Here is a 14,086-nt window from a genome sequence, read left to right on the forward strand (position 1 = left end):
AAATTTGACCCTTGATAAATATGCACTTTAAGGTCTGATGATACAAACTATGGAAAATCCCTTATCCAGAAAACCCCAGGCCCTGAGCATTCTGGATACTATATGTATTGGATTTGTCTTTACAACTATATCCGCTATAGACTGTATCCTCAAACAGAGCTGGGTTTTATTAAAAACATCTAGGTCTTCCAGAAAGGCTTTTGTTCTCAGAAATACTCTAAAAAATGAGATAACTATCAGAGCCACCTGTTGTCATTGTCACACTGAATCCCAGATACAAAAGTCAGAACAACTGAGATAACTGAATGTGTAGAAGTCATACACATTTGCATGAGTGTATTGGTTTCAGCTAGAAAACAAATTTACTTTGAGGTAAACTCAAAAATTAGTCTTTAGTATAAAACAACTGTAAAAAATAATTAAATTAAATAATAATAAATTAAATAATAAATTCTGAAACAGATAAATTAAATATCCACTCTAGTGAAATTATATAATATAACATTTTCTTTAATTACATTAATTGAACTTCATTATGCATTCATAGTTTCACAGATAATATGACCTCTCATATGTTATCATGTATAACATGTGAAATTAGAGCTCAGAACGGTGAACTGTAACTTTCACAAAATGATAACTGTGCTTCAAAAATTCCCATAGGAATGAATAGAAATTGGGTGAGTTTACTGTGGTGAGTTCTAGGGGCCGATTCATCAAGCTCGAGTGAAGGATTCGAAGTAAAAAAACTTCGAATTTCAAAGTGTTTTTTGGGCTACTTCGACCATCGAATGGGCTACTTTGACCTTCGACTACGACTACGACTACGAATCGAAGGATTCAAACTAAAAATCGTTCGACTATTCGACCATTCGATAGTCGAAGTACTGCCTCTTTAAAAAAAACTTCGACCCCCCTACTTCGGCAGCTAAAAGCTACCGAAGTCAATGTTAGCCTATGGGGAAGGTCCCCATAGGCTTGCCTAAGTTTTTTTGAACGAAGGATATTCCTTCGATCGTTGGATTAAAATCCTTCGAATCGTTCGATTCGAAGGATTTAATCGTTTGATCGAAGGAATAATCGAAGCATTTGCGCTAAATCCTTCGACTTCGATATTCGAAGTCGAAGGATTTTAGTTCCTAGTCGAATATCGAGGGTTAATTAACCCTCGATATTCGACCCTTGATGAATCGGCCCCCTAATGCCATTACACAGTTGCGTTTGCACTTTAGTGAGAATCAGATGTGCTGACCAGTTCCCGTCACTTAGTGTCATGACATAATCACAGTGGAACAGTGCAGGGATGAAGCAGAGAAGTGATAGCGTTTGTCCTTTCTTGCTCCATTGAACAGTATATTTATTTTTGTTGAGTTTCAGTTCTCTGAGTTTGGGAAAACATGACTACCAGGAATTATATGTCAGCAGACAGAAGTATCCACTTCTGTTTGGGTGCATGTTTATATCAACAACAATTCTCCATTAATAATTAAATGTTTAGTCAGTTTCCTTTTTCTCCAATTACTTAATAACTGAAAGTTATCATTTCTTTTATTGACAGATTGTAGACCAGGAGAACCAGCCACGTCACCTAATTTTGTCTTATGAAAGAGTGGAACCTTTCCTGAAATTAAACTAAATAAAGAGGTATTTTTCCTAAGGTTATCTGGGACACAAGAAGAATCTCTGCTCAGAAGAATCTAGAAGAATCTTATATAATCATTACAGAACCTAAAAAATACGATAATGGCTACAATTTTTTTAGTTGAACCAAGACACTGTTCCAGATTTGTTAATTTAAAAGATATATTCAATTAAAGAAGAACTTCTGTATTTGTTTAAAATCCATTCTGATGACGTAGAAGAATCCATTTCCAAAACCTGGAATCTTAAATGAAAGACGCCTAAAACATATTGAAATTTATCATTTTCAAAGTTAAAGCTACATTTGGATGACATTTCGATTGGATTAAACAAGTTGTACTGTTTAAACACCTACATCTGAAAAAAAAAATCCATAATTTTAGTTAACCAAAACTGGAATTTTGCTTTTGTGATTTCTGACTTTATTTAATCATCGCACAATAAAACTTCACTTTTTGACTTCAGTTCCCCTTTAAAAAAAATCTTCTGCAAATTGCTCAAGAACTTTACTGCTTTATCACAGACAACTTCCTCTGTAGAAATCCTTCTTAGAATTCAACCACATCATCTTTACCATGACATTAGAGAAGGAAAACCAGGGCAAAATGTCCATCAGACTTCAAATAGGCCTATCACGTGAGTTCTACCAGATTCAACCATGTGATGCTAACTTTAACACTGTGAAAAAGCTGGCTATGGACCTTGTAGAAAAACAGGTAAGTTTCATTTTCATTCATTCTGCAACACTAAATACTAAGAAATCAGAATCTTAAGTCCAAAGCTTGTTTAAACTTGCAGAATATGTTCAAATTGCAATTTAAATGTGATAAAAGTATTTAAAAAAGAGAATGCAATCAGGCTTTTCTGGGATTTGCTGTGCAGGTCACGTGACCCACACTCCTAAGGGGTTATTTATCAAAATAAAAAAAATCAGACTAAACTAGAATTCACCATGTGACCTTATTTATTAATTAAAAAGCACAATTTAATCGGATCGGGGACAAACTTGATAAAATCGAGCAAAAATTCAAATCATACGATTTTTCCTGAATCGTATGATTTTTTAGGGCTTTTTCCTGAAAAACACGAATTTTTCGGGTTGGATTTTCGGGCTAATTCCAGAGCAGACCACATGGGAACTCTCTCCCAATGACTTATATACAATCTCTGCAGGTCTGAGATGCCGGATTTTCGGGTTCAGGGTATAATAAATCTCAAAAAATTCTATTTTATGTTAAAAAAAAAAAAGACATGGAATTTTTAGAGTTTTTGGCATTTGGACTTTAATAAATAACCCCCCTAGTATCAAAAATCTGCACAGAGGCATGTCACGCTTGCGACCTTTAGCAACCATGTTTATGTCCTTTTTGACTTTTTACAAACCTCAACGACTTAATCGCAAAGTTTGCGACCAAATGGCTTTTGCGAACATTTGCAGCGTATGTAATAAAATTTCGCAATAGCAAAGGGTTTTTTGCGGCAAAATATTTAACGAAACTCCAGAGCAGGTGTTAATGCTAAACCTTTGCTTAACGATAGTGCGCAATGTAAAATTTTTATTACTTTCCCCTAATAGAATGCATAGTAAGGCTATGTTGGGGAATGGTATATTATGATTAATATATGTTATAGATTGAGCCATTGCATATGATGTCACATATAAAGCAGAATTATATGTTATTAAACAGTTTCCAAAATTTGGTGCTACAATATTATAATTGTGGCATGCAGTTTAGTCAATATCACCCTAGTTTAACAAAGTTAGCTTTGGGCCCACTATGAGTCATTGGAATGTTCAGCTAAGGTACGGAAACCATGAGGCTTTGGGCTGCTCCAGAGAAAGGTACGTGGAGGGAGTGCAGTTTTAAAACTTTAAACATCTCAAAAATATGGGGAAAAGTATATGTGACACATATGTCATCCATATTAGCAAGGTTACCCCTATCTACACTTACCGCTAAATTAGTTGTGAAGACAGTCATGGACAAAAACCAAACCCTCCTTGATTGTTAAAGCAAACAAGCTTGATACTAAAGGTATATGGGGCATATTCTTCACCTGAAGTGCTCAAAACTGGCCATGCTGCATGTCATTGACTTTAAATGAAATCACTTTTTGCTGCTCACGGTCCTGCTCCTGGTGTTTTTCACTTTATTCACATTGACGGGTGTTTTCTATTACAGCCAATGACAAATAGTAAAATGTAAGAAAACGAGTAAATCAAATTCCTGACTGTGATACAGCAATTTAAGAAACCTTACAGGAATATATCTTCCTGTCCTGTTTTTATCTTAAGTACATAACTATTTATGATACCCACAGTAGCTCATTTCTGTGACATGACTAGTTTAAAATTGAGATTTTTTTGCAGTACTGAATCTGACTGCGCTGATACTATGTGCTGAGTGCAGCCTGCACAGACTAGTGCCCCAGGCACAAGTGCTCTGTGCCTAAGGGGTGTAATTAAGTGTACCTTGGTGCTATAGCTTCAAAAGCAATAGCAAACAAGGCTGCAAATGTTCAAGTGAAATGGCACTGTGCAGTCCTGCTCAACGAATGCATATGGGCTTACCCTGTAAAGGTGGCCATAGACGCAAAGATCCGCTCGTTTGGTAACATCGCCAAACGAGTGGATCTTTCCCAGATATGCCATTAACAAGCATGGCTATATCGGGGCTAATCTGATTGTTTGGCTGTATGGCCGAACGATCTGATTACGATGTGCCATGGGCTCCGGCGGGATCGGTCGTTTCAAAATCAAACCTGACCGATCGACCAAGCTACCGATCTCCGCTGGACGAAAGATGTCGGCACACGCCACACACGATCCAAAAATCGTACAAATCCGTGATTCGTACGATAGGATCTGTGTGTCTATGGCCACCTTAAGAACAGGAGCCTGGAAAGGAAATGAAATCTATTTGAGATGATGTATCTCAATTAGCATACTGCCTGTCTTTTAAAAGTTGCACAACATATCTATGTCCTATAAGTTATAGACATAGGAGCTTGGAGCTTTGTTTCCCCTTTAATTTTTAATGGGTTTCCAGATGGAGCAAAATGTCATAAGTAATGGAAATGCAGAAACCACTTAGACACAGCATGACATTATTGTGCATCATTGAAACATGCAAAATCGTTAATGCCAAGTGTAAGGGAAAGCTGTGTTTGTATAGCATCTTCTGCACATATGACCAAAGGGCAAAACAGCTGTTTGATATAATGGGTTAAATTGTGTCACCAGTTACCTACCAATAAATATCTATTTATGACATGTAAGCTGCTGAATAATATACTAAAACACTACCCCTTCTTATTCTTGTCTACATTTAAAGGGGGTGTTAACCTTTAAATTAACTTGCGGAGGCCTATTTATCAAAGGTCAGATTTTAGTGGTTTAAGAGGTTGTAGAAACTACTACTAAACTCACAAACTCTAAAACTACGAGTGTCAAGCCAGCTCCCATTGATTTCTATAGGACCTTGACAACTTATACTTGGCAAAGTTTTGTATTAGTGGTTTTAGAGGTTTTTACACTTAAGTCTTACATTTTTAGAGCATTTTTTAAAAAAAATTGGAAAAACACACATTTGTAAAAGATTCGTAGAAAAAATTTAATTCAATTGTTAGTAAATAGACCCTTAGGGGTTATTTATTAAACTCCGAATCCAAAAATCACAAAAAAATTGGGATGTATTTTATATACAATTAGACTTTTAAAAATATCCAGAATTTTTTGGAATTTATTAAACCCTGAGGATGGAAAAGTCAGAATCTGAAAATCCGGCATCTCAAACCTGTCGAGGTTTTGTATAAATCAATGGGAGAAGTCCCAATGATTTTTTCATGTGCGCTGGGTTTCGTGCAATACCCTGAAGTTTTCAGAGTTTTCAGGTGAAAAAAAACATGAAATTTGTGAAAATCTGAAAAAATCTTGAAAAACTGATTTTTTACAGCAAAGCAAATTTTCGGGAAAATGTAATAATAAATAAGCGTAGAAAACCGAGCGGATTTATATTGAGATAAATTCGAATAAATAACTCCCTAAGTGTTATGTAGAGAATAATATTCTTAGACAATTAGCATTTGGTTTTCATTTTATATTATTTGTGGTTCACAATTTCTGCAATCTGGTGGTTAGGGTCCAAATTACCCTAGCAACCATGTGTTGACGAGACTGGAATACGAATAGAAGAAAGCCTGAATAGAAAGATGAGAAAGAAGACGTAGCAATAACAATAGATTTGTAGCCATACAGATCGTTTTTTTAGATGGGGTCAGTGACCCCTATTTGTAAGTTGGTAAGGGTCGGAATTAAAAAGAAAGAAAAATGAAGAAAAAATTAAGACCAAATGAAAAGTTGCTGCTTACAATTAGCCATTCTGTGACATACTAAGAGTTAACTTAAGGGTGAACCACCTCTTTACAGTAGCTTTCTTTATATCATATATAATCAAAACATAGTTATTCACTCATTTGTTTGTTTTGTTTCCAGTCCATTTGCTTTTGCTGCTTTTCTCTTCAGTAATGGACTTTTATGCATATACAGTAAACAGATAAAAGGGGTCATTTATGACTGCAAGAACAGTTGTGCCTTTTTTCCCATAATCAGTTGCGCGTTAAAGCCTGTTCAATAAAGGTACTTGCATCAAAATGCACTATTTGTACTTCTATATAGTTTGCTCTGTGCCTCTCATTCTTTCCTGCTCCCGTTCCAAATCAAGCACAGTTGCATTTATTGACTCAAAAAGAATCAAGCTCACACATCAAATACACTCAAAACACTGGCTATGGCTCCAACCTAATTTGGAAAACATTCAGCTTCATTGCATCTGATTTACGGCAAAGTACAAGTGCCATTAAGTTCGTCTTCACCCATTGGCCCCAATTGGATCAGAGAGAATGCACTTGAATTGCACTTGACCATCTCTCGTTGCGGTGAAAATTTTGCCCATTTTTGTGGCCACACCCCCTAATTTTACATAATTTGGCAAGTTATGAAAGTTGGAACACATTTCTGTGGTTTTTATGATTTATTACAGTTTTGCTAATGAAGGTAAAATTGCCCTTTAAGCTGCAAATCACAGTTTCCCCAAAAAACCTGCATATCTTAAATTATTACAAAAGTATCTAAACAGCTATTCTGGGCTCAATTCTAACCAATTAAGTTAGAAACGTTGTGTCTTTTTCTTGCTGTTCAGTGCAGGACATCAAAGAGAAAGTCGGGACATTTCAGTAACAATTCGGGACTGTGGGTTGAGCTGTCAAACTCAGGACTGTCCTGCGAAAGACAGTTGGGAGGTATGATACAGTATATCGTCTCTGAAAAAAGCACTTACATTTTTTTACTAATATAATAGCATCTAGAATTATTTGCTCAAAATTAATAAAAGTGAACATCCAAAATTTTGACTGAACTTATCTAAATAACATTAATCGATAAGTTCAGGCCTCACATACGCTTTGTTTCCAGCAGTATGCATTCATACAGGTGATGTATTCTGTCTCTAGATGTGTTCTTATTGTGAGGTAGTACAGGAAGTATGAAGAACTCTGTGGTTTAAGATGCAGCAAGAAGCGAGAAAAAGAAAAGGAAACAATGTGCACATTTATATATAAATGCGTCCTCACGCTTTCAAAATTGTCTCTTTGTTGACGAGCACAGTCAATGCAGCATATACATTTGTTAATGGGGAGGAGCACACAGTGGATAAAAAAAGCAGAATGTCTTTTGTGTGTGTCCACAAATGGTGTGTGATTAAATAAAGAACTTTTCCTTTCTCATTCAATATATGTGTGTGTTGGTCCCCATTACAGGGGTGGGTCACTTTTAAGTTTACTTTTAGTATGTTGTAGAGAGGCTAATTCTGAGCAACTTTTCAATTAGCCTTTATTTATTTTTTATAGCTTTCAAATGAGAGTCACTGACCTGTCTAAAAAAAAATCTCACTCAGTAAGACTACACATTAAGGGGCAGATTTATCAAGGGTCAAATTTCGAAGTGGAAAATACTTGGAAATTCGACCATCGAATAGAATCCTCCGACATTTGAATTCGAAGTCGAAGGATTTTATTCATCGTACGATCGTACGATCGTACTCCGACGGTACTTCGAATTGTACGATTCTAACGATTTTATTGTATGATTTTCCTTCGAATATAAAAAACTTAGAAATTTGCTCTGGAAGCAATACAGCTAACACAGCACTTTGGCAGGTTTAAGTTGGCGAAGTATTGAAGTCAGAGTTTTTTTTAAAAGAGACAGTTCTTCGATTATCAAATGGTCGAATAGTCAAATGATTTTTACTTCGAATCAAAGACGAAGTAAATTTGAAGTCGTAGCATCCTATTCGATGGTTGAAGTATTCAAAAAATTACTTTGAATTTCGAATTTTTTAACTTTGAAAATTCCCTCTAATTCACTTCGGCCCTTGCTAAATCTGCCCCTTTGTTATTATTACTTTTTATTACTCATCTTTCTACTCAGGCCTGTCCTATTCATATTACAGTCTTTTAGTCAAATCAATGCATGGTTGCTAGGATAATTTGGACCCTAGCAACCATATTGCTGAAATAGCAAACTGAATAAAAAGCTAAATGCCTAAAAAAACACAAATAATAAATGAAAACCAAAGGCAAATTGTCTCAGGATACCATTCTCTACATCATATGAAAAGTTAATTGAAAGGTGAACAGCCCCATTAACAGATTAACAGGCTCAGTTCCAATAACTGATTTTAATAAATAAACGAAAGAAATTCCAGCATTTCAATCACATCATAGTGATCTTCCTCAGGCAAAAAAATGGAGGAAGTTCACTATGATGCGATCAAAACATTTTTTTCAGGCAAATTTTTTTTTTGCCTGAAAATCCTGTGAGTGCCGCCATTCTTCACCTATACATTTACCCTGCTGGCTCGGGCACCCAGGTTCTCTATCCTGTAAATGGTGTGCACCTTTGGGACTATATATATATATATATATATATATATATATATATATATATATATATATATATATATATATATATATATATATATATATATATATATATATATATATATGTACAGTTCAGTTGTGCAAGAATCTTTTTTCAGGGGGTTATATATTGAGAGTGCTGGGGCTACCTTGTTTAGTATGTAAATTAAGCCTTGCCCACGTGCACCCAATAAGAAAGGTGAGTAGCGGCATTTCAGCTTGTTTGTTTAAAATATATATATATATATATATATATATATACACACATATACATACATATACATACATACATACATACATACATACATAGGAAGGAAGAAATCTGAGATGGCTGAGAAGGTGGCTTCAGCATGAAATGATTCTCTCGAATATGTCAGTGGACCTGCCTGTGTGCTTGTCAGGGGTTGACATCACAGTACAGGTTTTGCAGTTTATGAGGTTTACCAGAACCAGGTCATTATACTATAATAGGGTTGAATATGTGAAGAGTGAAGACTATGAAGTTCTAGGTCTATAGTTGCACACTGTGTTACCTGAAATGAAGCATTCTAAAGGGGTGGTTTACCTTCGTTAACATTTAGTATATTTAAAAAGCAAAAAAAAAAAAGCTTACATTTTGAAAATAAGACACCCATTAACATAAAAAGAAACTTACCAGGTTTTAGCTGCCAAATGTTTTCAAAGATTTTCACACTTTTTTTTATACATAAATACATTATGTATTCTTCCTGCATATAACTCACAGCCTTGGTGTACCCAGGCTCAGTGTGAACAACCAGTCAATCAGGACACCGGCAGCCACAGAGCACTATTTCCAAGCACTATTTCCAAGCACTATATTAAAGTGTGGTAGGAAGTGGTCATTAAACCTCTTGGCCAATAATAGGATAGGTGAAATTAAACTAGATATATGGGCTTTTGCCCTGCATCTAGGAAAAAAGAGGAAGGTTAGGGATTTAAAGCCATAGGGGCATTTTAACACTATGGGTCCCTACATAGGTATGTCATGTGCTGACATTATCATTCAGGAGCATAGGTTTCTAAACTGGGGACCTGATAGACTGGATGGAGAGGCCCAGCCTAAAGGTCAGCCATGGTGAAAATGTGTTGTTTTCATACTGTATTTGTTCCTATTAGCAGTACAGATCAATTTGTATTGGCAAGGAAAAGGCTGGTGGCACAGAGGTTGTAGGCTCCGCTGCTCTCAGTCTGCGTATTTATTTCCAGCTTGAGTGCAGGCACATGCAGTGGAGCAGAGGTGAGCCCAAATACGGAAAAGCCGGCATTTCCAGGTCAACCTTCACTCTATTGCGTGTGCCATTGGCCAAACTGGAAAACTCACCTTAGTTAGAAATAAAATTTTTCATTGAATTTCTGCAGTATGAAACTGGCATTCACTCTTCCCACTCCAGCGCTAAAAAGTTGTTGGCAGGCAACTCTAATCACCTAAGCGAAAGGTTATTTGAGTAATAGGAATGGTTTCATAACACTTTTTCCAAAAACAATATTCTTAATTTAGTGACTGAAGTCCCATGATCTAGTTTTGTGTCATCTGAAAAGGAGGCTTTTTTTATGCCGTTTGAATGCAACAAGAATGTCTTAAGGCTTGTCTGGATTTTAGAGGTGTGTGTGTGTGCATTTGTGGCTTTGTTATACCACAAAGAAACCGCATGGTAATGGATCATGTAGAAATTTTAAAGATGAATATAAGAACATTCAAGGAAAATACAACAAGCTTTGTAAGTCGCATAATGGGTCTAAAACTGCACAAAGAAATGGAAAAAAGAGGAATCAAATATGAATAACTGAAACATTTTAACCAAGTTAGAATGCTGTCAGTTAAAACATTTTTGTTGAGAAAATAATCTTAGTATGTGAGTTATGTGGCAGTGTTTCGTCGTCTGGAAAGTGTTAATAGAAGGCATTTTCATACCTCCCAACTGTTCTGTTTTTCGCAGGACAGTCCTGATTTTGACAGCTCAACCCGCAGTCCTGGATTGTTACTGAAATGTCTTGACTTTTGCTCTTCTGCACTGAACAGCCAAAAAAGATACAAGTTTCTAACTTAATTGGCTTTCGGCAGAGAGCCCAGAATACGTGGCAGGTGGCACTTAGATACGTTTGTAACAATTTAAGATAAGCAAAGAAACAACGGTGACAATTTAAGATAAGCAGGTCTCTTGGGGAAACTGTGACTAGCAGCTTTAAAGGCAATTCACCTTCATTTATCAAAACTCACACAACACCACAGAAATGTGTTCAAACTTTCATAGCCTGACAAATTTTGTAAAATGAACATGGTAATTGGGGGTGCAGCCACAAAAATGGGAGTGGTCAAAAAAATTGCTGCGCTATGCACTGGAGATGCACAGGAGATACAATATTTTTTTATATTTCCCGTGTGCCAATCCCCATTGCTCCAGTCCTGTTGATGAAAATTTGCATGAATAAAGGGGAGGGGACGGGGGTGATGAACGGCAGTGGGCCTAGGGGCGCCCACAATGAAAATCCGGCCCTGCCCCCACCCCAGGAGACCCCTCCCTGAGCCGCAACCCACCCCCCTGGCCCCCCGCGCCTACCTTCTTTTTCATACAGCCTCTCTGGGGCCAAGGAGGGAAGACGGAAGACACATCTGGCTTCCGCCAAGGACCGGGTCTGGGCTGGCGGGGCCCACAAGCAAAGCCATTTTGATATTTCCATTTTGGTATTTCCTTCTAATGAACAGTTTAATGTCCAGTATGCATAGATTTACAATTCAGCATCTGCAAACACAGCACCTTGCCTGTATATTGTGTGTCATAACATAGCACAACCCCAGCATATTCTATTGTACCCCACAATTTTTAAAATATCAATCTCTCGCCATTTCTCAATCTGCTGCTGTTCTCTACCTTCATTTTCTCATTTTGTTTTCCATATTTTCTTCTCTTCTGTTCTATATAAGCCTCTCTGATGCCTCCAGCTTCTTCGTCTGTATAGCATTTCTCCATCTTTTCTCTACTTCTCTCCCACAATCTTTTTTCTGCTTTTACTTCTTACTTGCAGAACTGGGGAGGAGCAAAAGAAAGCTCCGGTATTACAATTAAATGTGCCGTGAGGGGATGCTATCTCACAGGAATAAAGAAGTGGAGGGATGGCATGAGCATCCCAACCCAATTCTAGCCACTAGTTAAAATTAGATAAAATGGTCCAAAATATTTAATGATATAAATGAAATAATTGAAAGTAAAAGTATTTTTGATACAGAATGCAAGCATTCATAAAAAGCTTTGTTTTGCCGTTTCTACATGTCTTTTTGTCTTTTTGACTGCTACTGAAAGGCTGTTTCTTAACCTTAGGTCCCAAGATGTTGTCGGACTATAAATATATGGGGGGGTCAGCGCCGATTCTGGGGCTGCTGCCCCCCTCCGCGCTTAAAAATTAGCATCGGATCGGGTTTCAGAGGGCAGTATCGCTAGTGCATTGAGCGCTAGAGTGCTCTTTGCACTAGCGGAGCCAAATTTCCGGGTTAAAACCCGGAAGTTCGGCTCTTAAAGTTACAAGAGGCGGCTTTTTGCCGCCCCTTATAACTGGCAGAAGCGGCCCTGGGGGGGGGGTATTTATTAAAATCCGAATGTTAAAATCTTGAAAAATTTGAGTTTTTATTTCACTAGAAAACTAAAATTTTTCGAGATTTATTATACCTAGATGCTGCAACAAGCCAGAATCCAAAACTCCGCTATCTAGGGTTGCCACCTGTCCAGATTTGAACCGGGCAGCCCGGTTTGTAGAAGGGTCGTCTGGGTCAAGACAGTCTGCCCAGTTTTCCAAATAAGGAAAACCGGGCAGGATCTCCTTTGATTGACATGGCAATCGTCACGTCATAGCCCCGCCCCACGGCGGCTCTCACTCCACCCGCAACGTCACTAACCGGCCCCTCTGACGTAATGGTTCTGTCTCTGCCTGGATCGTGGGCCACGGAAAATAGGCAACCTTACCGCCATCTGAGACCTGCCGAGGTCCTGTATAAGTCAATGGGGAGGCACCTATCTCTATTTGAAGTTTTTGTGGTCTGCACTGGTTTTAGCCCCAAAATCCAACTTTTTCTTTTGAGCAATTTGGGAAAAAAAGCCAGAAAATACAAGCAATTCGGGAAAAAGCAATTCGATTTACTCGATTTTATCCAGTTTTTTTAATCAAATTTTTTGTATCAATAAATAAGCTAAAACCGAGAATGGGAGTTTGGTAATGTTTTTTTTTAAAATAAAATATGAAATAAATTTGGATTTTAGTAAATAACCCCTTCTATGTTGGTGAATACTGGGAGTTCTCAAACCAAAAGCAGGCAACCGCTAACTGGACAACAGTGTAAATGAAGGCAGAAAAAGTTTATTTAAGAAATAGTCATGATATAATGTCCATTTTAGCTACGATACATGTCAATTCTAAGAGTTTGTATAACTTAATTGAAAGTAGTCCAGCAACATCTGGGGAGCTAAGTTAAAGGGGATCCAAACCCAAAAATGAAAATTGGATATTTGGTTTATGACATTTTGTTTGAGAACCCAAAAATGATACATATTTATTTCTAATCCCCCATGCTAAACTAGTATAGAGACACAGAATACAATTTTTTTTTGTTCTTGCAGAATACTTGTTTTTGCTACTGAGATTAGTTTGAAGGTAATGAAGTGTAGGTTAAATAGCTGATATATATGATTAGTCAGGTGGTGTCTCCTCCCTTCTATGCATGTGCACCAGAGCTTAGAGGCTAGAATACACCTGTAGAACCAGTCCTTCTGCATGCTGGAACACATTCATGATAAAAGTATGTGTAAATGCAATTTAAGTTTGTATACAAATAAAATATCAGCTATAATTGACGTATTTCCTAAATTTATAGCTATGTTATGCCCTATAATACTAGTTAAGTTGCTTCTTATAATTACATATCATTTACTTTAGAGCAGGGATATTCTGGGTGAAGTTTTACAGTTAGAGTACATATAGGCCAGACAATTTAACAATAATAATCATTAGTGACTCCATATGTACAGATTTCAAACATAGTTTTCTTTATAATGAAACATATTTATTATTATCGAAGGTTTATAGGTTAACTTCTAGGAAGTTGGAAACAATGTCTACAACACTCCCAAAAATTTGGAAGTAGGCAAATTGCAGAGGGAAGACTGTAAAATAGTTCCTGATTGCTTTACTAAACACTGAATATAACACTGTAAATATTTAGATATTTCAGATCCTAGCCAATAGTTTAACAATCCCTGACCTAACTCTCCTTTCCCTGTTGCTTTTCAGCACCCAGAATTTGGTTTCCTTGGTGTTTCCGAAAAACTTCAGCTTTTTCGGCACAATTTGAGCTCACAAAATGTTCTTGAACGGCTTTTTCCCAACAATTTCATCCAGGAAGGGGACTTGATTGAAGTGGTGTTGCCTGGTGAGATCAAATAACAAAATAACAATAATA

At 36.9% G+C, this 14,086-nt stretch overlaps 1 protein-coding gene across 2 annotated transcripts in view; it reads left to right on the forward strand.

Moving 5' to 3' along the window:
- prkd3.L (protein kinase D3 L homeolog) overlaps nt 1-14,086 on the forward strand; it is a 48,922-nt gene that overhangs the window by 16,330 nt on the left and 18,506 nt on the right. For both annotated transcript variants that reach the window (XM_041590046.1, XM_018257713.2), the window contains 2 exons: nt 1,559-2,357; nt 13,918-14,056. In XM_041590046.1, coding sequence (XP_041445980.1) covers nt 2,217-2,357; nt 13,918-14,056 — 280 coding nt within the window. In that variant the 5' untranslated portion in view covers nt 1,559-2,216. The remainder of the gene's footprint in view (nt 1-1,558; nt 2,358-13,917; nt 14,057-14,086) is intronic.

This window comes from Xenopus laevis, chromosome 4L (genome assembly GCF_017654675.1).
Source record: "Xenopus laevis strain J_2021 chromosome 4L, Xenopus_laevis_v10.1, whole genome shotgun sequence".
Lineage (NCBI taxonomy): Eukaryota > Metazoa > Chordata > Amphibia > Anura > Pipidae > Xenopus > Xenopus laevis.